This window comes from Notolabrus celidotus, chromosome 24, assembly GCF_009762535.1.
Source record: "Notolabrus celidotus isolate fNotCel1 chromosome 24, fNotCel1.pri, whole genome shotgun sequence".
Taxonomy (NCBI): domain Eukaryota; kingdom Metazoa; phylum Chordata; class Actinopteri; order Labriformes; family Labridae; genus Notolabrus; species Notolabrus celidotus.
This window is the reverse complement of record NC_048295.1, coordinates 1,628,075-1,651,344: the sequence shown is the minus strand read 5'-3', so window position 1 is coordinate 1,651,344 and position 23,270 is coordinate 1,628,075. Positions and strand designations below refer to the sequence as shown.

The window sequence follows — 23,270 nt, the reverse complement described above, 5'->3', positions numbered from 1 at the left end:
CTTGGAAAGCAAAGAATCTTTATTCTGAACACTGAGTCACAGTTTAATGAGAAACCACATTTTAAATCTGGCAAATAAAAAGAGGAATTTCTGAGCAATGAAACACTCCTTTCAGTGCACTCAGGGATTCTGCAGCTTCATCTTCAGTGCTCATAAACATGTGAACAGTATCTGATTTATACAAAAACACAGTCATGTCAGTCAAAGCATACTGTATCTTTCTTACTATTTTAATGACTCAGTATTTTTCAGTAATCCATCGACGAGTGACATCAGATCCTGACTCCCTTTCCAAGAGCCAGTCTTATACGAAACTTTTATTTTGTACCTCTGAGAACACAAACTGATTGACTTTAACATTACCTGTCAGAAAGCAGATATCATGAAATGGCAAAGAAGAACCAGAGTCTGCTTTTTCATTCACAGAGAAACATACACAAATAAAAACACTCACAGTACATGAGAGATTAGAGGGTTTATATTTGATCAATTGATTTATCTGTCATGCAAATAAGCAGCTTTATTAATAACAGTATATTTTAGTTCCCACACTTCTCAGGACTTATGTCAACCTTTCAATTCTAAAATTCCACTCCACCTGAGAAATGTTTTCATTAGTTTAATAAATCATCTTTTCTTGTTTCTTCCTAAAACATCCCAGAGAGCCACGGAGGCAGAAAGAGTCCGACTGTCCCGAGCAGACACACGATGATGAACATCCACAAGAAGATCCGGTCTACAACCATGGCCACGTACTTCCAGTCCTCTTTAACCTGACGAGACAGAGAAGGAGAGGGTCTTAAAACAGCTGGATCAAAATCAAACAGGACAATAGAAATTAAAAAATGACTCACTGAGAAGTCTGCATCCTCGGCTCTGAGATGCTCTGCGATGTAAGTCACCCCCTCAAGAGCTGACACCACCGCAGGAGACAGAACAGAGGATGATGGGGTCAGGACCGTACCCTGCTCTACAGGAGGGGTGTCCCAGTCCAAACTGATGGTGGACTGTCCCTGTGGGAGGATGGTGTAGCCAAGGCATCGAGTGGACGGAGGTGAGAGTGAAGAGATCCTCTTCCGGCCTGATATCTTCACCCCAAATCTCTCCAACCCATCTGTGTTTGGGAAGCTGTGAAGATTGCAGTATTGAATTTCATCCCTGGTGTTCAAGAAGTCGAGACGGTGGCTGCTGTTGCAAAGGTTGTCGTTGTCATAACCATGGAGATCTATGTCGGACTCCTGAGTGATCCATGTGGAGTTGAAGTGCGAGGGGACCGGGGTGTGGAGAGGGAGGAGTTTTTCAGCGAGGTGACGCCGCCTGAGGAGAAAAAGGAGCAGGGTTCCAAGATTAAAATAAGCCTCACCAAAGATCCTAAACTCAATTAACTGTGTAATAACTGATTAAACTTGTGTCTCAGTATTCCTCCCCTCACCCACCTGTGGACAGGACGCTTCATGCACAGCCAGTGTGGCACCGCCGACAGAAACAACCTCCTGACCCATCGGGGCATCCTGTGAGTCGCCGACGACCGGTGGTGGACGTTCAGCACGAACACGGTGATGACGATGGACAGCGTGACAAATATCATGGTGAAGAGCAGATACTCTCCGATGAGCGGGATGACCAGCGACGTGGACGGGATGATCTCTGTGATGAGGAGCAGGAAGACGGTGAGCGACAGCAGCACAGAGATGCACAGCGTGATTTTCTCGCCGCAGTCTGACGGCAGGTAGAAGACGAGGACGGTGAGGCAGGAGATGAGGAGGCAGGGGATGATGAGGTTGATGGTGTAGAAGAGCGGGAGGCGGCGGATGACGAAGTAGTAGGTGATGTCGGGGTAGATCTCACGGCAGCAGTCGTATTTCTTGGTGTTGTAGGTGCCCACAGCGTTGACGATCGCCCACTCACCGCTCTCCCAGTAATCCTACAAATCACAAAAAGAAGCAGTCCTTTACTTCGCCCCAAACTAAAACCTAGTGACAGTTAATGGATGGTCACCAGAGGATGAATCCTGCAAAGCTTCAAGCAACTCTTTGACAGGTTTTGGAAAAACACCCATGAAATGTATGGCTGATATTCATGATCATAAGAAGATAAGCCCTGCAGAATTTTTCTCCTACTTCAAACAATTTAAAGATTTTTGATTCTGAGGGTAATTTTGGATGCATAACATTTATTCATGCAAGTAAGAAGTATCATGTCCATTTACTCTTTATCCAGTGCAATCATCTGTGTCCAGTACTTCAGTTTAAGAGACACAGACTCACCTTCAGGTCCACCGTGTTCTCAAAGGGCTCCAGGTCGATCTTGGCACGGTCGTACGTCCAGGAGCCGAACTTCATCTTGCAGCTCTGCTGGTCGAAGGGAAAGAAGGTGACATCGATGGAGCAGGAGGACTTGTAGATGGCCGGGGGAACCCAGCGGACTCGACCCGTGTGGAACAGGTGGGCTTTGGTCATGTGGGTGACGGCAAACTCTCCATCTGCACTGGAGAGGTGAAAGGGTGATACACGATTGAGCAAAAGTAGGCACGCTGATGATCTGAATTCACACCTTTGAAAGTTATAAGAGACTTATAAGATAAAAAAGGAAAGACTGAAACAGAGTCTCCATAAAGGGACGATGTTCCTGCTGTTTTCTCCTCAAACTGCTGCAAAGTTTCATCCTCATTTTGTCTCAGAGGTGGAACAATAAACCTCTGGCTATTTCTAATTCACACAGGCAAGATTAATAATTGATGACTGGATGTGAGCAACACAGCACCCATGATGCAACTTTATTTAAACAAGTGCTGAGGGAGGAGAAAGTTTCATCTCCTTCCAGACAAATTTCAGATTTAATCCTTCCTCTTGCCCCGTGGGGAGGAAACCAGACTAAGAGTGTATGTGATGCAACAATGCTGGAATCAGGGTCACTTATTCAACAGGGTGATTTGCATTTATCACACATCATCAGTATGCAGGAATATGCAGAAACGCTGTGAAATTATCCAGCCGCTTGACCTCCCCCTCTTCATACGCTCTTCATCAGACGAGCACGCTGTTATAGATCAAGCAGGTAATTGATCACTACAGATAATTTCTCGCTCCACCTGCAGAAATTCAAAGTGGTGTCCGTTACAGAGCAGTGATGTTACCCTTTCTGCTTTTTAGAGTAGATACCCAACCGCTGGAAAATTACAATAAACCTCTGGATACGCTCTACGCTTTACTTTGTGGCACATCGTCTTCAAAGTTCATTTAAAAGCACTTATTAAAGCCAATCCTTATATCAGAGTTTTCCCTCACTGACCTCTGATTACTGCATATTAGATGCATGAGTAACTATCTTCACATTCTGCTCTGTGTTGGCCTTTTAATGGTGCTTTCATCATAGCTGAGGTCTTTATTTACATTTCTTATTCTTTTCATAACGCTGAACCAGGAAGAGAGAAAACAGTGAGGGAATAAAATACTTCCTAAACCAAGGAACCTCCTTAAACATCTCACACACCTAATTTAATGTCTGTTTTTGTTGTGTCTTACTTGTTGTAGAGCACAATGTCGGGCACCCAGATGAGCTCAGAAGGAACTCTGATGGACGTCACGTTGTCGAAGTCTGAGGGAGTCCACTGCAGCTTATAATCTGTCCATTCCTGCAAACACAGGCGTGGTTTAAAGCCAGCTTTGTCACACAAACATGTACTTTACTACACTTTTAGGTCTGTCAGTCTGTTCATGTTACCTACCTGTTTAAGCCAAACGTTGGTCGTCATCATCTGATTCTTTTCGTCCTGTTTGGAGGCAAAGAAAGACACAAACAGCCCTGAGACAGTGTGCACTGGATGCAGAGATTGATGTCGCATGTTAACAAGGTAAAAAGTGTTGATGGGCTTTGAAAACCTCAGATATCCTGAATGTTCTTTTTCTGGATTTAGACAAAAGTAAAATGTGTGTTTGTGTTCTGACCACGTCTATGAGTTGAGCGATGGAGAGGCCAAACTTGACGATGACCACGTCGGTGACGTTCCTCGCCGGACGTGTCCACTTGCTGTAACCTCCAAACAGTCTCCTGAAGAGGTCGTCCTCGGTGTGAAGACGAGTCCAGTCTTCAGAGAGAGCTGAGACAGACACAGAGAGGTTTTAGTTTTTAAAGCATCCTTGCTTCACAGGTGTCTCTCTTTCCTTCTTCCCTTCTTTCTGCTTGAGTCATTGCACCAGATAAAGTCAGAGAATGACTGTGTCTTCTCTTTGGAAAAAAGCAATTACCTGAACTTTATTGTTCATAAAATGTCACAGATTCTGATCTACAGCTGATTCTGTTTTAATTTGATGTTACACAGCAGAACTGTTGAAGATAATTGAGCAACACTTAGCCAAGTTTTCCCAGCAGTCATCAGTCATAATTTCATGCTTGAAATAAACCTCTCTAATCTCTGCTGCTCAACCTTTTGTGTCGGGTGTGATTTGATTTGTCTCACAGGTGGAGGCTGCATGTGTTGAAATATCTTCTCCTTTTTCTGCTCACTTCAGGAGCATCAATCCTTTTTTCTTTCCCTGAACTTTGGCAAGCAATCTGGCATCATCGGCGAGCAATTTAGGATTAGCCGGTCGAGAAACAGCGAGCCAAGAGCACAAACTGTGCAAATGTATGTGATGCCAGCTCTTGTGATTATATTGTCTATTTATAACCCACAGAATGATGTTTCAGGTGAGGCTGTGCCTGTGCAGCAGACACACATAACGTGGTTTTGGGATTACGATGCAGAAACACTGACTCCTTCTTTATGTTTACGTCAAATTATTCTGGTTTAAATATTGACAAACAGATACAAGTCTATGTTTATTCTTTACAGCACTGCAGCATTTAAAGTGTTTCCTCCTCTCTGTACCTTCTCAACAGAACATATGATCAGTAATCATCGATTTTAAACACTTGTTGAAATTAAATGAGAGCTTTTGCTCCATGTACAAGGTGCAAAGGAAACAATAACTCTATGTACTTTGTCATTATAAGGCATATTTACTTCTGGTCAGGAAAAAACACCTAATGCCCAATATTTAAATATGAATTTAAGAATTTAATGGAAGAGAGAAATCTTCATTTTAAAGCAAACATCTTGTTTATTTTAATTAAATGATTTTTTGTTTGTTTGTTTGTTCATGCATGTCCAGGTTCCCTGTTGAATTCAATTATGGTCTGTTATTTTTTAAAAGAAAAGCTGAAGTAAAATATGAAAATTGGAGTGTCAAATATGTAACATAAATGATATACATATAAAAACAGTGTGAGTTACTCACAGCTTGTATGTGTTCCTAAGTCACAGTACAATAACTACTGTATGGTAACATGTCAATATTAAATATGTATTTTACTTCCTATAGGAGGAATAGATAATATTGTTTCTTTTTTAATAATAAAAGACTCAAATACTGCAAATAGTTTTATTTTTTGTATTGATTAAATACATTTTAAAGCACATTTTAGTGCTTTAGTGCATGAAACATTAATGTTAATATCTCATGTTCTTACCTGAGTTCATGAGGATCCAAACGCAATAAAGCATAATTAAATCTCCTTTCATCTCCATTTAAAAACAAGAACAATAATATCCAGGTTAGATGAGAAGAAGCTCCATTTATCTCACAAAGGTTCCACTTTTGTTTTCTCCAACACTCTGAAAATGTTCCCCTCACTTTTGGTCTTGAAACAGCCGCACGGATCAAATTCAGCCTCCCCCATAGAGTAACATTACGAGGTGCTCCAGACCAGGGTGCAACTCGTGGTTTCACCACTAGATGGCGACAATGGGTAAAGTCAATCAAGTTTAGGGGAAGAAGGTGTCGTAGAAGAAGAACAGTCATTCTTCTTCGTTGGTGGGATACAATGTACATGATAGGTGCAACACTGACAGACGTCTCACTCCACTTCTATTCTGATGGTTTGAATCACGGAGGCTAATCTTTAGCATTTTAAGCCAAAAATAGAAAAACGAAGACTACGGTATAAGAAAAACCTCCAAGGCTTTAGCCTATAGACTGTGTGAGTGCTTGCATATGATTGGCTGGCTACTGTTACGACATTACCTTGTTAGTTAGACAAGTATTTTATATTAGGACTGAGCCAAGTGTTATTCAAATAGGCCTGTGCAAGTGCTTGCATATGATTGGCTGGTCACTGTTCCGACATAGCCTAGTTAGCTAGACAAGTGTTTTATATTAGGACTGTGTGAATGCTTGCATATGATTGGCTCGTCACTCTTCCGACTTTTCCGAATTAGTTAAACAAGTGTTTTATATCAGGACTATGCCAGGTGTTATTCAAATAGGACTGTGCGAGTGCTTGCGCAGGATTGGCTAGTCACTCTTCCGCCATAGCCTAGTTAATTAGACAAGTTTGTTATATTAGGACTGAGTGAGTGTTATTCAAATAGGACTGTGCGAGTGCTTGTGCAGGATTGGCTCGTTACAGTTCCGCCATAGCCTAGTTAGTTATAGCCTTGGAGGTTTTTTACCCTTAAATCATGACAGACTATACTATGACACCTTTATGTATGAAGGTGTATATTCATGTTTAGTGTAATTAATGGTAAAAAGGCACCAAACTTGTAAAAAGGTAAAATTTTCAGGTCAAATTCACCAAAACAGTGAAAAAGTGGGTATTTGCGCCCTCTAGCTGTCAAATATGTGAATTACAGCTGCAGTTCATGATTTTCACCGCCAGAGGGCGTAGTTTCCCCACAAAGATATGTTACGGTGACAACACTGCAGTTTGAATGTTAGTGAGTGTTATTCAAATAGGACTGTGCGAGTGCTTGCGCAGGATTGGCTCGTCACTCTTCCGCCATAGCCTAGTTAGTTAGACAAGTTTTTATATTAGGACTGTGTGAATGCTTGCATATGATTGGCTCGTCACTCTTCCGTCACAGCCTAGTTAGTTAGACAAGTTTTTATATTAGGACTGTGTGAATGCTTGCACAGGATTGGCTCGTCACTCTTCCGCCATAGTCTAGTTAGTTAGACAAGTCTTTTATATCAGGACTATGCCAGGTGTTATTCAAATAGGACTGTGCGAGTGCTTGCGCAGGATTGGCTCGTCACTCTTCCGCCATAGCCTAGTTAATTGACAAGTCTTTTATATTAGGACTGAGTGAGTGTTATTCAAATAGGACTGTGCGAGTGCTTGCACAGGATTGGCTCGTCACTCTTCCGCCATAGCCTAGTTAGTTATAGCCTTGGAGGTTTTTTCTACTCTTAAAACATGACAGACTATACTATGACACCTTTAGGGATGTAAATGTATGAAGGTGTATATTCATGTTTAGTGTAATTGATGGTAAAATGGCACCAAACTTGTAAAAAGGTAAAATTTTCAGGTCAAATTCACCAAAACAGTGAAAAAGTGGGTATTTGCGCCCTCTAGCGGTCAAGTATGTGAATTACAGCTGCAGTTCATGATTTTCACCGCCAGAGGGCGTAGTTTCCCCACAAAGATATGCTACGGTGACAACACTGCAGTTTGAAGGTTACGCCAGTCAAAATATTAATATCAGTGTATTATTAATATTATAATTAGGATTATTATTATTATTATTAACAATATTATCCATCTAAAATATTCTTGAAGGCTGATATTCAAATCATAGACTTTATCAAACAGATTAAACACTTACAACTGGTAATTAATTGACCAATCACTGAGGAAATACAATAATAATAATCATAATGAATGTTAATTATAATTAAAGTTTACAGTATCACTCTGTGGTTTTCTGCCACTCATTTCCCCTCTGAGTGAACCCTCTGTCTAATACACGATCTTTGTCAGAGCTGCTCTTCTCCGTGTCAACATCAGGAGATGAAACAACAACTAGCTGCCTTTAGCTCCAAAACAAGCTAACAGAGGTGTGATCCAGCTCCCTGTCTCTGTGGACACTTAGAGGAAAGGTGTGTGGAGCCAGCAGGTAATACAGAACATGCTACAATACGGATCTGACACCTGTGAGCTAAGCTAACTGTGTTAGAATTGATTAGCTGCCTTAATGCTAGCTGGCAGGATTAAGGCGTTCAAATGCTCTTTGGATGCTCGGAATTTCCAGTGTTTGAACTTTAATGTGATTAAAGCAGTGATTGTGAAACTAAATGGACACTACAATGTTTAGATTTTAACTGTCAGTGTTTATAATTAATGATAAGTATGCAGCAACCAATGATTTAAATGTAATATGTTATTACACGTTACATTTGAGCAAAAATGGATACGCAGTTTATTAAGTTGCTTCCCATAAGCACGTTTACTTTCATTTAGCATGTTTCTGCGTTACGCAACATCAAGTCTGTCAACTCAGCAGAGACATTTTCTGACTTTCTGACTTGTTGTTCTTACTTGAGGGGGCATTTCCAAGCAAAGAGCTATTTTCTCCGATTATTCGGCTTCACGTGAATGCAGCATAGTGAACACGTTAGCTTCTGACAGCTAGCAGCAAATGTAAACACCTGTTTCAGGAGGCAGGGAGAGAGTCAAACATGGTTGTGACATGTGGAGATCAGACTGCTTTCATTTTCATATTTGAGACAGTTTTTAATTCTAAGGATTTCCCTCTGGGGGTTCTCTACATTCCTAGTTGCCAGTTACACCAACAGACTGTTTTGTACTGCTTTCCTGACTTTGTTTACATTTCAGCAACATGTGAGCTAACAGCCTGTTTGTTTGCACACACTGAGGTGTGTTTTGTTTGGCCTGTAGGTCTGCATGAAAGCAGCAGCAGCAGAAGCAGAGACTGACACACAGATGGAGAAGTGAACACCACTGATGGAAACCCAGAGGAAGAGGTCGGTCTATCTTCCTCCTGCTGATCTCTTTTTTCAGTGAGCCGGTTGGATGTGATCAGCATGTGACATCGCCTACAGGACAGAGCCGAGCTGCTCACTTCTGCTTTCATCCACAAAAACATCTGTTGTTCTAAACGTTGACTTTAAGTCCTGTCCTTTTCTAGAGAACACCATGATGTTTTTTTAGCTTGTTTTTGTTTGCAGCTCTCAGGGATCTACTTCTGCAAAAGAAAACACTGTGTGGACAACTTAACACCTCATCAAATTTATTGTGGTTGTGTCTGATCATCAGCTCTGGGGATGACGGGGAAGGAGAGCGAGGTCTGCTCCACACCTGGAAGGGCTACTCCTGCAGTGTCACCCCGGAGAGGGTGCTCCTCCCCCGGCCTGTCATTCAGGTCGCCTTAGGCACCCGACATGGAGTTCTTCTGGTGGAAGGTGAATACCAAATGTTCTTGCAGGGAGAGATGAGACTATAAATAGGTTACAGCTCTGTAGGTGTGCTGTCACTTTTCAGAATCTGAGAATAGAAACCTTTAGATTGTGAATCCTTGATGTTCCCCTCTGATCAGTGGTGCTTTTGTTGCTCTGTATTCAGGTGGACAGGTGTTCAGTTTTGGGGAGCTGCCATGGAAGCAGAGTCAACTGACCGAGCCGGATAAACCCGCTCTAGAGAACGCGCTCAGTGGCCAGCGGGTGGTCTCCATCGCAGCTGGAAGCTTCCACAGCGGCGCTGTGACAGAGGATGGCGGCGTCCACATGTGGGGGGACAACAGCTCAGGTCAGTGTGGCCTGTCCAGCCTCAGCACCGTCCCTAACCCGACCCCCGTTGCTCTGCTGGACTCTGATACCAATCCCCAGCAGACGGTGCCGGTCCTGGAGCTGGCTTGTGGGGAGCAGCACACCCTGGCTCTGTCAGTGCAGAGGGAGGTTTGGGCGTGGGGCAGTGGCTGCCAACTCGGCCTCAACGCCACCGTCTCCCCGGTGTGGAAGCCACAGAAGGTTGAACACTTAGCAGGCAGGTATGTGCTACAAGTGGCCTGCGGGGCTTCACACAGCCTCGCACTAGTGCGCTGCCTCGGCCCTCAAGACCTACAGAGGCCCCATGTGGACAAATGCAGACAGTGTAACCAGCTGCTGTACACGATGACGGACAAAGAGGACCACGTCATCATCTCTGACGGACATTACTGCCCCCTCGGTGTAGAGCTCACTGAGGACCAGGGCCGGCTGGAAACGCCGGCTCTGATACAAATCCTCAGAACGTCCCCGTCTGAGCCGGTCCTCCCCTCCCAAACCTCCACCTCAAATTCAGGGACCCCTGGACCTTATAAAGGCGCTGACTCCTCCTCTGATACCACTCAGGAGACAGAGGAACCAAGTTTGGCTAATGGGGCTCTTCCAGCCTCAGACTTAAACTCCTCGGCTCAAGTTGGTGGTGTTCCGGGGGTCAAGAATTCTCCATACCCAGATGAGCAGGCGGTCAAAGACTACCTGAAGAAACTTTCAGACAACACGCAGACTGACCAGACCTCCAAAACAACCTCTGGAGGTCTACACACTTTGCTGGTAAGCTGGACTCTGACAATACATGAGAGCAAAGAATAAAAGACTTAGTAGAATAAAGAGTGTGTACGATAAAGTGTGTTGATGCATCACTCTTCATTGTCTCTCCTCCAGCCCTCAGCAGGAGGTCTCACTTCCTCCACTCCTGGCTCTGCGCTCAACAATCTCGTTGCCTCCTGCGCCTCAGCTGTGGGCGAACGTGTCGCATCCACCTATGAGGCTCTGTCCCTCAAGAAGATGATGAACTACCTGCCCGCTGGAGTGGCGAGGCCAGGCGGGACCGCGGGACTCACAGGTGATAACAGCACAGATCGAGTCCGCATGGAGGAGTCCACACAGGCCAAGAAGAGCTCCAGCACCGGAGACATCCGTGAGGAGGAGGCAGAGGGTCTGCGGCGCCGCCTCTCGCTCCCAGGACTCCTCTCACAGGGTAGATACGCTGTTCACCTCTTATCCTCCTCCTATAATCTGCTGCGTAAGTACGCCTTGTGCTTGTGCAGGCTGGTGTTGCTCTGTGTGGGTTTGCTTTTGCTTCAGGCTTCCTCATTACGCTCATAAGCATGAAAACCGCCTTCTGGAGACCTAACAGAGAGAGAGACACAGAGAGGAAAGAAGAGGAAGAAAGTCCAAACTACTCAACAGCTGTTATCAAAGAGTGTGTTTGAAACACTCAGGGTACTTTGACCACAAAACAACTGCAATTAATCACCAATGCAGCCTCTGTATCTCCCAATCCTCTCATCAACCGGACATTTTTGAGCCTTAATATCTAACATTCAGACTTCATGACCCACATGATCACAGACCAAACACAGATGATGAAACCCAGAGCAAATAATCTCTGTCTGCCCGTGAGGAAAGAGAGATATGATGATAAAGGAGTTGAGAGTCCAGAATACCTGTGTATTCATGTCTTAGAGCTTGAGCTTTCCCATACTTCACCTAATGCACCTCTTTCTGATTTAATCACAGCTTAAACCTTCTTTCTGCCTGTTCAAATCTGCTCACAGTGTTTTCTTAATGACTGATAAACCCTGTCAAGCTGATGGTTTAAATATCAACACGCATTCCTGCGTGGTTTTAATCACACAAAGGCGACCATTCAGCAGTCTCACGTTGATAAACAAGATATAATAAGGGGCCAAACTCGTATGTGCAAACCTGGAGTCTGACACAAGATATGAAAAGTTATTGACAACCGGAGAGTATTATTTACTGATGCAACTTGCAGTACGATCATCAGTGAAGATAACAGAATGTTTTTAAAGTAGAAACGAAGAGTCCTCTCTCCTCCTGTGTTTATTCTGCCTGCAGGCTTCTTCTCATTGTTTGTCTGCTGTGCTGCAGCGTGTGTTTGACCTGCTGCTGTCTCTGTTTTTGACAACACACATTGATCTGTTATGCTGGACTTTGCACCAGAGATTAATTCAGGTTGAGGGACTTTCCATCGCTCTGGCCTTCAAAAACATGTCAGCTTTTTCCACATTAAGTTTGAGGTTTGATACCAAGTAGGTTTTTATGTGTAAGGAGTTGTTGTCCCTCATGTTTGGGTGCATGCTAATAAACATAGTAAGAGCAAAGACACAAAAACAACCACAGATAATATAAACTCTGTAAGAGTGATACTGCAGGTTAGAAAATAGGAGTGTAATCTTTACGTCTTGGGTCCTACAGTCTCCCCTCGGTTGCTGAGGAAAGCCGGTCGTCCAAGGATGCGTGCCGTCGCCCTCACTCCGCTGGGAGGAGCGGTACCTGAGGCCCAGGATGTGTTCCCCACCCTGCAGACGGAGGTATGGAGCTGGGGACACAGTGAGCAAGGACAGCTGGGACATGGAGACAATCTGTCCAGGTAGGAAGAAGTCACTGTTGCACCACATCTGTCAGTGAATAGTCAGACGTGTTTTATTTTAGAATGAAGTGCATTCATAACCCTGCTGTTTGTGTGATGTGTCTGCCTGCAGGTTACAGCCGCTGTGCATCAAGAGTCTGAACAATAAAGAGGTGGTGCGGGTGGCTGCTGGTGCGCACCACTCCCTGGCTGTGACTGCTCAGTCTCAGGTCTGCTTTCTTCAAGTTTATTGGGGAATATTCGTCCTTAACTTTTCTATCCTGAGTGTTTTTTTGTAATTTGAAGACATGGAAATGTGGATCTTTGTTCCAGGTGTTCTCGTGGGGCAGTAACAGCTGTGGTCAGCTTGGGCACATGGAGTCGCCCAGCACTATCCCCCGCATTGCAAAAGTAATGACCTACCCTCTTGCCAAACAACCCCCCCTTAGATAGAGAAGACTTGAAGTTCTGTAACTCATTTTCCTTTCTTCTCCAGATGTCAGAAGGGATCCGGGTCTGGGATGTGAGTGCAGGAGAGAGACACACGGTCCTGCTGGCGGACGGAGATTGCATCCAGCCCATCATTTACTACAGCGGGCAGCAGGTGAAGGAGGGAGAGGAGGAGAGCCACGCCAAGGAGGAGGAAGGGGAGGAGGAGGAGGAGAGGCAGCGAGCGGGGGGCTACACCCAGCAGCCTGTACTGCTCCCCTTCTGTATGAACGTAAGGACAAAGTGACTGTGTTTGTGCAGGTTTTTAAGAGTTCAGTATTCAAACTCACCTAACAGGAAGAATAAACATCCTGTTTGTACTTTTATGTCTTCCAGCTGCGTTATGTTAGCAATGTATTTGCTGGGGGACAGCGCTGCGTGGCGCTCTCAGACAGGAACGTGATGGGCTTCATTGCCAGCCTCCATGAGCTCGCCTCAGCCGAGAGGAAGTTCTACTGCAAGCTGTGCAACATCAAGACGCAGATCATACGCCCCCTGCTGGAGCTCGGTGAGAATAACACAGAGAAAGGTAGAAAAGGTGGACTGGAAGAGAGAGAGTCTTTGTCATTTATTTCCACTTGTGTGTTTTCTTCTAGAGTCTCTGAGTTCAGCCCTTGGTCAGGTGTCCCTTGGGCTCCTGCAGACTCTTGCAGGCAGGTTTAGCCTCCTGTGTCACCTGACCGGGCAGCATGCCGCGAGCCTTACTGCCAACCTGCGCCGCGGCCGAGACGTCAAGAGCCTGCTCGTTCTTGACAATGTGGACATCTTCCTGGACTCTTACACCGAGTACGTGTTCACTCATCATTAAGGGAACTCTTCAGCTGTGAATCTGGACTAACTTTTGGTCTAACACTAAATTGAACTTGTCTTTTCGATGACCAGGTACTGCAGCGTGTTGGGAAACTTCCAGGTGATGGGGGGTTTCCTGAGTCTGACCAAACCCTCACTGTGAGAACAAACACAAACACACTCTTCACTCCTAAAGACGCTGATTGATTCTTTAATAACCACAGATGATTTCCTTCACAGAGATTTCTTCGGTAAGACTCCAGAGCTGCTTCAGAAGCTGTCAGAGTGCAGTGAGGAGAACCCCGCCATGTCTGACCTCCTGGTGGGGCTCTTCTACCTCCCAATGCGCCACCTTCACGAATATGGACGGCTGCTGCTGAAACTGGCAACCTGCTTTGAAGTGGTGAGAGCAGCAGCCTCATTAATCACTTACAGGAGGCAGAAACAATGTTTCTTAAAAGCACAGAGCTTCTCCATGATAATAACTCTGTGTTTGTGTCGTCAGTGCTCAAATGATTACAAGAAGCTGCAGGAAAGCTGCTCCAAATTTGAAGCTCTGGTGCTCAAGCTCAAGCGAAGACGAAAAGAAGCGGACTACACCATTAACTTCTGGAAGAACTTCCCCGGCAAAATGACGGTAAACCTGCTGAGTGTGTCGTATCGAGTCCTCGTGTTGTCACATGATGTCACGGACGGCTGAATGGTGTCATTGTGTGTCGTCAGGAATCCCTGAGGAAGCCTCAACGCAGGCTCATCTGCGAGAGCAGCAACAAAGCTCTGACCCTGCAGAACGCCGGCAGGTTCTCCGTCAACTGGTTCATCCTCTTCAGCGACGCTCTGGTCCACGCACAGGTGAGCCACACACATATGAACACACACACACACTTGAATCACATCCATATTCCAGCTCTGTAACTTGGTATTTTAAGCGTTTGTGTGTGCTTGCCTCCGTGCTGTCAGGGCGTGGCGCCTGTTAAAAGTCTTGTAAGTATGCAGCCATAAACAGATATCAGCACAGTGACCTAAACTCTTCCCTCGCCCCACTCCTCCTCTCCTCTGTGTGTGTGTGTGTGTGTGTTTGTGTGTGAAGGGTTCAGGGCTCTGTGTCATCGGATAAAACACTGTAGGAGCTGATTCACATTAAAACATGTATATCAACTCAAGTCAGAGCTTTCTTTGAATGCAGGTGTTAGTACTGAGTCACCAATGCTAGTAAAAATATGTTATCTACATGCAACACCTAGAAAAGGTTATTTATTTCCAGAGTTCATAGATTATAAACCTTATCATACCTCCTTATTACCTAATTATCTTCCCTAAGTTCACTCTCTTCTCTTTCTTGTCTGCACTTTTCTTAATGACTCTTCTTTCTTTCCTCCTAGCATCATTCCTTCTTCCCTTCTTTGATTTTCTTCTTTGTAAACCCTTTTTTTTTTGCAGCAGGCATGATATTTTGTCACATTAATGTAGGAGAAGTAGTCAAATGAACCCAATATTCACTAGCCATATGCATCTCAATGCTCAATGTGGAAACCTAAAAGTCAGGTCCATATTTCCAGTGATACGAAGCCCTATCCCTCCTCTCGCCCTCTGCCTGCTCTTACATAAAGGAGACTGCATGGAAGGATGAACTGACTCAAACCATGGCTCATTAATTTGGTCTTCATACAATCGTAATGATCTTTACTTTTATATCTTGCGACACTTCCAAATCCAAAATTTAAAGAGTGCATTTGTGTCTCTCCTTCTGCAGCCTTGGTTTCACTGTTGGCTCATTTGTGATTTTAACAGCTTGAGTAAGATTGGAAGGGTAATATGAGAAAGTGGAAATACACTTTCTATGGTTTAAAATTCAACAAGTACCAACAGTTTGTTGTTCACTTCTCCAAAGCATTTTCCATCTCTTGATCTCCTTTCCTTCTCCGCTTATCTCCTTCCTGTCCTAGTTTGCACCAGTCCTGTACTCGTCCTGCACCCTAAAGCTCTGTTACTTCCTAACTGTGTGCTCTTTTATTATTTATTAACATAAAAAACAGTCGGGCCATGAAGAATTGTATCCATGCATTAAATTCTTGTGATGATGAAGGCTAAGAAAGAAGTAACGTTGTCCTTTGTGTCTCGTGGTGTGACTCTCTGCAGGGTGTTGTTGAAAAAGAGCGTGCATGCTCGGGTCTTTAAATTAACATGTGAAACACATGTTGTGTTGCATGACAGAACCTGGCCTCTCTCAGGTTAATCTTTTAAGTTTGTCCAAAGCCTTCCTGAACGTGTTCATCAGGCTCTCAGGGCTGTGATTTCAGTATTTTTTAATAATAACACATGCTTCGTTGATGGTTTTAAGCCTGTAATGCAACAGAAGTAAACACCTCAAATGAACACATTTATCATGTCATTTTAACCTTTTTATTACCACTTACTTACTTACTCTTACATGATTGTTCTCTGTTCCTTTCCTCCTTTATGTTCTTGTTTTCTCTCCTGTTTCTGTTTCTTTTCTTTAACTTTATCCTCTCTATTATTTTCTTCCTTGCTTTCTTTCTTTCCTTTCTTTCTGAGCATTTTGTCTTGTTCAGGATTGGCTCTCTCATAAAACAGGCTTTAGGTCAGCTCTTGTCTATTTGTAAGGTCATCGCCTTATTTATGAATTTATTCCCAGTCATAACACTTGTGTCACTGTCTCCCTGTGTGGACAGATGTTTCTTTTCTTAATTCTGTTCTGTCGTTTTTCCCCCCTGCCTCGTGTCCTTACTTTTCCCATGCATCGCCCTCTCCTCTCCTGCAGTTCTCCACCCATCACGTCTTCCCTTTGGCCACGCTGTGGGTGGAGCCGATCCCGGAGGAGAACACTGGCATGTAAGTCTGCAGAACTACAGTGTGAGAAACATCATGTCGAATAGTTCTTCGCCTGTAAATCACTCGTTCTCTTGCATGAAAATCCCCAGTCTTATTTTTAAACACTGTAAAATACATGTGTTACATTTGGGTTTCTTTAATCCTTCCTTGCTCTTTCTTTACTGTAAGTTTCACATTATAAGTCTATATAACTCTATAATGTTCATGTTTGTAGATATGGACTGAAGGTGATTACACCAGAGGAGACATTCACCCTGCTGGCTTCCTCTCCCATGGAGAAGGTAAGTATTCCAAAGCTGCTGAAGTTAAATCAACTGAGCTTGGCTTGTTTTTACTCAAACAAACTGAGACACTGTGTGATTAAGATGTGATTTGATTTGTCTTTAGGCTAAGTGGCTTCGCTCCATCAACCAGGCGGTGGACCAGGCGCTGTGTGGAGCGGGGCAGGACACGGCATCAATCAGCTCAGGGTCGGGGCAGAAGTTGGAGCCTCCAATCTCCAGGACGGCCTCTTACACTTTTTATAAAGACGGACGGCTGAAAGACGCAAAGTATGAAGGACGCTGGCTCGCCGGGAAGCCGAACGGCAGGTTAGACACTCGTACAGTCCGTCTATACTTGGAGGAAATATTTTAATCATTGAACTGTAACAAAGTGAAGTTGTCTTTCAGGGGAGTGTTGAAATGGCCTGATGGGAGAATTTACACAGGGTCCTTCAAGAACGGACTGGAGGACGGGTGAGTCTTCAACATCAACATCACTTCATAATCAGCGTGCATGAGCTTCAAGTTGATATGTTTTTATGTATTTGTTGTAGATTTGGTGAATTTGTTGCTACCAATAAGACGCTCAACAAAAATGATCACTACCAGGGTCACTGGAAAGATGGCAAGATGCACGGCCCGGGTACATACAGGTGAGCACTATTAATTCTGTTTTTATAGACAAAAACAAGAGGGCAAACTTTGCATAAAGAAGGAGAAAGACATGAATGCAGTTGTACACAAAGCTGCTGACGATAAACCTCGTCTGTCTGCAGTTACGCCAGCGGTGAAGTTTACGAGGGATCCTTCCAGGATGGCCTGCGACACGGTCACGGCATGTTGCGCAGTGGGAAGCTCAACACCTCCTCCCCCAGTGTCTTCATAGGCCAGTGGCTGCAAGACAAAAAGGCCGGATATGGAGTCTTTGATGATATCACAAAGTGAGCTTAACATACCTGATAGACCTGTTTGTTCATGAGCAGATCTAAAGATTGTTATTTCATAAATGTTTGGACAATGAAATGCCACAGGAGGCCAGACAGTTTCATGTCAAGTTAACCTCTAAAAATATCTTTCCTTTGTATTTCTTTCTGTTTTCTTGTCTGTCTGTTTTAATCCAGAGGAGAGAAGTACATGGGAATGTGGCAGGACAACCAGCGTCAGGGCACCGGGGTTGTTGTCACTCAGTTTGGCCTTTACTACGAAGGAGCCTTTAAAGATCATAAGATGATGGTGAGCAGCTCTGTCTCTGATCCTGACCACTTTGCAAACATAAGAAAGTTGTGAAGCAAAGAGAGAAAGTAAGGGACTTACAGGAGTGTGTTTTGTCTTTTTTATTTAGGGATCTGGGATCCTCCTGTCGGAGGACGACACCACGTATGAGGGGGATTTCTCTGACGACTGGACCCTCAATGGAAAGGTGATCATTGAATGCTAAAATCATTGTTTAGTTACTGAAATACTTGAATGGAAGTCAAATTAAATTGCTGTTAGTAACCAACATAGAGATTTATAAGAATCTCTAGTGGGAGTCCCTGAAACTGAAGTGTTAGCATAGTTTAACATACTTCATTTCTCTCAGGGTGTTCTCACCATGCCAAACGGAGACTACCTGGAGGGCTCTTTTAGTGGTGAATGGGGCTCTGGACTCAAAGTGTCAGGGTCCTACTTCAAACCACACCTATTTGACAGCGACAAGGACAAGAGCCGGGCCGTGTAAGCTCACAAAATGTGACATTTACAGCAATATCTCTGACTTTCTTTGTAACGCTTAATTTGCCTACCTTTTATGTTCTCTATTCACTCCATGTTTTGCAGGAAGCTTGGCCGCCTGTGTGTGTGTGCAGAGGACAAGTGGCAGGCAGTGTTTGAGGAGTGTTGGAGCCAGCTGGGCTGCGAGGCGCCGGATCAAGGAGAAAACTGGAAGGCTTGGGAGAACATCGCCGTGGCCCTCACCACCAGCCGACAACACATCCTGGACAGGTACAGGTCTCTTGATTCCTTCTGTTAGCAGGAAGAAGTAGCCTTACTGATATGATGACTAAGATACTGTTGACTTAGAGAGGAGATTTCAGTGGGTTTTTTGTGTTTCCAAGTCCTGAGGTGATGTCACGAAGTCACAGCCGAACCCTGGAGAGCCTGGAGTTTATCCCACAGCATGTAGGACCGATCACCATGGAGCGATATCACTCCATCCGCCTGTACCTCATCAAGGTAGATGCACTGATGGCTTCAAAAAGCACTCACACTGAAGAATTTGGTCCTGTATCATTCGAACACTGTAATACTACGCCTACGTATTATTCTCCTCTACCTCCAGGCGTGTGACACCCCCCTCCACCCGTGTGGACGGCTGGTGGAGACCTTGGTAGCGGTCTACAGGATGGCCTACGTGGGCGTTGGAGCGAATCGTCGACTGCTGCCTCAGGCTGTCAACGAGATCAAGTCTTACCTCAATCGCATCTACCAGATTGTCAGGTACTCCACACACAGCTTTATTACAACCAGCAGAATGAGTAAAGAGGACTTTCTGTCATCCAACAACATTTTTGTTTTTGAAGGTTTCTCTTCCCTGACCTGCCAGAAGAGGGCGGCCTCATTCCAGAGCCGACCATCAACCTCAAGGACAAGACGGATCCTGACTCGACTGATGCCCAGCCAGAGTCACCGAAACCTGGGTAAATACTGAGCATTCTCCCTAAAAGCTTTCAGGGCTCTGCAGGGGTTTCTCAGCTTAATTCAGCCTCTCTCTGTGTGTCTCCTCAGTCGTGTGGTGAGCAGTTCAGGTCTGCTGCTTCCCGTCCTGCTGCCTCGTCTCTACCCGCCACTCTTCACGCTCTACGCTCTGGACAAGGAGAGAGAGGACGATATCTACTGGGAGTGCGTCCTCCGCCTCAACAAGCAGCCTGACCTCGCTCTGCTCGCCTTCCTGGGAGTTCAGCAGTAAGTCACACACTGCAAAGAAGCACTCGATTTATTCAAGTTTGGCTTGTTAACAAATTAAAACATCACTTCATGTTTTTGTTGTTTATTTCTACAGAAAGTTTTGGCCCGTTTCCTTTCCTGTGTCCTTGCCCGTGCTGGGGGAGAAACAGCAGGTAAGTGTGAAATGTTTACAATGTCAAACATTTGATGAGTGGGGTTTCTCTAACTGTGTGACTCCATCAGGTTCTGTCCAGCACCAAGGACGCCTGCTTCGCCTCTGCAGTTGAAACATTACAACAGATCAGGTACAGGTCGTCCAAACACCTAGCTGAGAATCAAACTGTAGTCATTCTCCAACAAAGCACAGTAAAATCCTGCCGCTTGAATTGTGTTGTCTTGTTTTGCAGCACAACATTCACGCCATCAGACAAGCTGCAGGTGATCCAGCTCACCTTTGAGGAGATCACCAAAGAGGTTCAGTCTCTTCTGAAGCAGGACTTCTTGTGGTCGATGGACGAGCTTTTCCCCGTCTTCCTCTATGTGGTGCTGCGTGCACGGTCAGCTGAAAACCAATCACAGTCCTGCACTAATATACACATTTTTAACACACTTTATAATTATGTAAATTTGAAATTAAATTGATTCATGTCCAAAGACAATCCCTACAAGCTCTTTCCATTTTTTTCCTTCAGAATCAGAAACCTGGGGTCAGAGGTCAGCCTGATCGAAGACCTGATGGATCCCTGCGTTCAGCACGGAGAGCACGGCATCATGTTCACCACGCTGAAGGTGACACAAACACACTGCAACACTTTGTCTTTGAGCTCCTGCTGTTTCATGATGTGTAGCCGTAAATGCAACAGGCATTTAAAGAGATTAAAATCATTGAATCCACTTCTATTTATCCCCCCAGGCTTGTTACTACCAGATCCAGCATGAGAAGATCACGTAGTCCCAGCAGCGTGTCTCTGTTCCCTCTGTGCATCTTTAAACCCTCCCACCACAGCCAATCACAGGGCCGGGATCAGCCGAGGTGATGGATGTGTGTAGCACCCAATAGGAAGCAGAGGATCATACCCGCAGGTTGCAGACAGCTCCATCTGCTACTGTTATGGAGACGGGACCACCTCCCCCTCCCTCACACACACACATACACACATACTTTGTTTTGCCCTTTAGTGACCTCTGCCGGCTGCTTAATGGATCATTAAGGTATAAATGTGAATAAGTGTCGGTGTTATACCGGCAGAGATGAGCCACTTCAAACCGTCCAGTGAAAACTGACATGACTTCTTGCAGGGAAAACTTGACGTTGGGATTTTGTTACCTGTGAAGAATTCAGCTTCATACTTGAGTTCATTTTGTGCCAATGAGAGCAGTTTTGTTCTCTGGAGATACCGGACCTCATTTTGATTATATTTTTCAGTATGAAACAGAAATATTTAGCAGATCTAAGCCATCGTTCACAGAAGAAGAAAACTAACCTTTTTTAACCCTCAGTGTTTTGGATTCTTGTCATTCACCTGACATTCACCTGACCAGAATTGACTCCTGAAAGTATTGTTGCTTTCTGAAACTGACAGACTGTTTACAGCCATACTAAGCTGACTTTTCTTTTTTGTTCAAACAGTATTTTCTGGTTTTACAAGAGAAAAAAACTAACAAGATGAAGGAAAGCTGGTTTGTTAAGAAAACATACACTTAAGTCCCCCACTCCAATGAAGAGCAGTTCACAGAGCCAGAACCACAGCGGCTAATTTACAGCCAGGTTTTATACTGTATTTATGCAAAGACAAAGCATGTGCAGCATGCTGTTGGTGAATGTAAACTGACACGGCTAAATGATGTTGATATTTCTCTTTCACCAGCTCGAACACATTGAAATCTAGTCATTTGTTAGATTACCTGGACCTCACACAAAGTTTGGCAGTCACCCAGCTGTTCACACTTCTTTTCAAATTTAAGAATTAGCATCACACTGACAGTTTCATCACCTTGACTTATTTGTAAAGCTGAACACTTAACGGTTATGGTTGCAAATGTTTTTGAGCACTTTGACTGTTAACACTTGACAACAGAAACCAAGACAAAGATTAATTTAAAGCATTCTTCTGCAGAACCAGACTGAAAAATATCAGAGTGTAGACCACCCTTATCCACAGAGATATTGGACCGAAAGACAATTTGCAGATTTGAAGCTCTTAAAAAATGTAAAATGATAATTATTAAAGGTTAAATGTTTCTGTTTCAGCTGCAGGTGGAGATCCAGCAGGCGCTCAGATTAATGCAAACAGTTTTTATAAATGTGGGTGATGTTCAAAGCCGATTCTCTGCGCCATCTGTTAATACTAACTGTTCTTTTTAAACCATTTACAGCCCCGACTGTTAGACATTGTTGCTTATTTGAGATTTGCGTCACACATGCCAGTTTATAAAAGGGCTTAGAGGGGATTCAGAGGATGACTGAGCCCTTTTTTTTTTTTTTTTTTAATATCATCGCTTTTGTCATCTCAGATGGTTTAACAATGGAGAAGCCCGTAGATCAGAGGACTAAATTTAGGTGGAGCTGCTGGATTCTGAAAATCAATCCACTGGATATCAGTGTTCGAACTGCCTGAGATCAGGTCCAAAATTCAAAGCTTCATTCAAACATTCAAATGTTCTTATTGGTAGATGTTGGGGAAATGCCACATGCAGCAATAATGAAATCAGAAATTAAACAAAGCATCAAACTTTTATAACGCACGTATAACTTTACACATTATATCCTCAAGAGTTACCCTGACCCTCAGCTCTCTGTGTGTTTGATTCAGAAATATCTTTTGTGAATTAGTTTATTTTGCATCTTTTGCAGGCCAAGGACTCAGACTCTCTTATTTGCTTCACATCTTCCTCTGTCAACGTCCTTTGCGTTTGTTTGTCTTTGCAATCACCTGTACGGAAAATATCAACATTTTACTGCCATTAGAGGAAGTGTGTCTCTTTAAGCTTTCTGCAAAAAATCTATACTGTAAAGTCTTGCATACTTTTTGCAGGAAAAAGTACACCTTAACACCGTTTTTACTCATGCAGAAAGCTCACACTCTCATCATAAAGAATTCAGTGTTCCTTGAAATTATTTGGAAGTGTTTTTGTCAAGAAAGAGAGATGCATTATGTTGCTTAAAAAAGACTGTGACTGCTGAGAAGTGCAGCAGGCCTTACATTCACAAAAACGGTATAAACATTCCCTTACTCTTGGAAAGGAAGTGTTATTTGACTGAAAGGCCCTGTTTCCTGTTTTGCTATTTCATGTCACTAATTCAACTCTTAACACAACATATAGGCTTATTTTTGTTTGCTAGTCCACAACCAAACTGTGCAGAACGACACATTTAATGTGATGGTTTTACATGAAGTGCTGTTAAACCCAAACTGAAACCTCTGTATAAACTGAAGTAAACACTCATAAGCTCACGTTCGGTTCATGATGTAAACCTGTTGACACACTACTGTTTGCTCTATAATGAAAACAGCTCACACAGGTTAGACTGATGCATTGTGTATAAAGGTAACTGTTCTGTTGATGAGCTTTGGTGATTACTAGTTGACGTTTTTTGTGTTTCAGCTGGCTGACATGACCCCCTCCTCCTGTGTGTCTTTTACATGATGTCAGATGTATTGTACCTTTTAGAAATAACACAGGGCAATAAATGCATTCGATGGATATTGCTAACTGATTCGCTCTGAAATGATTGTGTGGCTTTGT

At 44.0% G+C, this 23,270-nt stretch overlaps 3 protein-coding genes across 37 annotated transcripts in view; 2 read left to right on the top strand and 1 right to left on the bottom strand.

Moving 5' to 3' along the window:
• The window catches only part of LOC117808355 (inositol polyphosphate-4-phosphatase type I A-like), a 39,955-nt gene extending 35,530 nt beyond the window's left edge, over window positions 1–4,425 (top strand). For 23 of the 29 annotated variants that reach the window (XR_004630255.1, XR_004630245.1, XR_004630250.1 and 20 more), the window contains 4 exons: window positions 662–1,307; window positions 1,447–1,670; window positions 2,221–2,444; window positions 3,534–4,425. The gene's annotated coding sequence lies outside the window, so the exon portion shown is untranslated. Of the gene's footprint in view, window positions 1–661; window positions 2,445–3,533 lie in introns of all 29 variants that reach the window. The other 6 variants (XR_004630240.1, XR_004630233.1, XR_004630238.1 and 3 more) reach the window with 6 other exon arrangements.
• Window positions 215–6,158, bottom strand: LOC117808358 (neuronal acetylcholine receptor subunit alpha-2-like). Of its 2 annotated transcripts, XM_034678065.1 has the most exons (9): window positions 5,676–6,158; window positions 5,512–5,563; window positions 3,948–4,099; window positions 3,728–3,772; window positions 3,525–3,634; window positions 2,268–2,487; window positions 1,437–1,924; window positions 855–1,317; window positions 215–773 (listed from the first exon to the last, which is right to left on the bottom strand). In XM_034678065.1, the coding sequence occupies exons 1-9, from the start codon at window positions 5,871–5,873 to the stop codon at window positions 648–650; spliced, it is 1,854 nt and encodes a 617-aa protein (XP_034533956.1). In that variant the 5' UTR covers window positions 5,874–6,158; the 3' UTR covers window positions 215–647. The 2 variants fall into 2 exon arrangements, with proteins under 2 accessions (XP_034533956.1, XP_034533957.1); XM_034678066.1 differs by lacking the exon at window positions 5,676–6,158 and having other exon boundaries at window positions 5,512–5,569.
• Window positions 6,159–6,450: 292 nt separating this feature from the next.
• On the top strand, window positions 6,451–23,233 carry als2b (alsin Rho guanine nucleotide exchange factor ALS2 b). 6 transcript variants are annotated; one of them, XM_034678048.1, is made up of 36 exons: window positions 6,451–6,594; window positions 7,807–7,942; window positions 8,725–8,810; window positions 9,103–9,248; window positions 9,409–10,379; window positions 10,491–10,806; window positions 12,051–12,225; window positions 12,338–12,434; window positions 12,538–12,615; window positions 12,701–12,925; window positions 13,030–13,201; window positions 13,290–13,479; window positions 13,576–13,641; window positions 13,723–13,885; window positions 13,988–14,119; window positions 14,206–14,334; window positions 14,443–14,466; window positions 16,265–16,335; window positions 16,550–16,616; window positions 16,723–16,925; window positions 17,007–17,072; window positions 17,153–17,251; window positions 17,375–17,539; window positions 17,720–17,831; window positions 17,941–18,018; window positions 18,181–18,314; window positions 18,417–18,581; window positions 18,695–18,812; window positions 18,919–19,076; window positions 19,160–19,276; window positions 19,365–19,541; window positions 19,639–19,696; window positions 19,767–19,828; window positions 19,931–20,080; window positions 20,216–20,312; window positions 20,437–23,233. In XM_034678048.1, exons 3-36 carry the CDS (start codon window positions 8,791–8,793, stop codon window positions 20,473–20,475), a joined length of 5,040 nt encoding a protein of 1,679 aa, XP_034533939.1. In that variant the 5' UTR covers window positions 6,451–6,594; window positions 7,807–7,942; window positions 8,725–8,790; the 3' UTR covers window positions 20,476–23,233. The 6 variants fall into 6 exon arrangements, with proteins under 6 accessions (XP_034533939.1, XP_034533937.1, XP_034533936.1 ...); XM_034678046.1 differs by lacking the exon at window positions 6,451–6,594 and adding an exon at window positions 7,120–7,341; XM_034678045.1 differs by lacking the exon at window positions 6,451–6,594 and adding an exon at window positions 7,120–7,503.
• The last annotated feature ends 37 nt before the right edge of the window (window positions 23,234–23,270 follow it).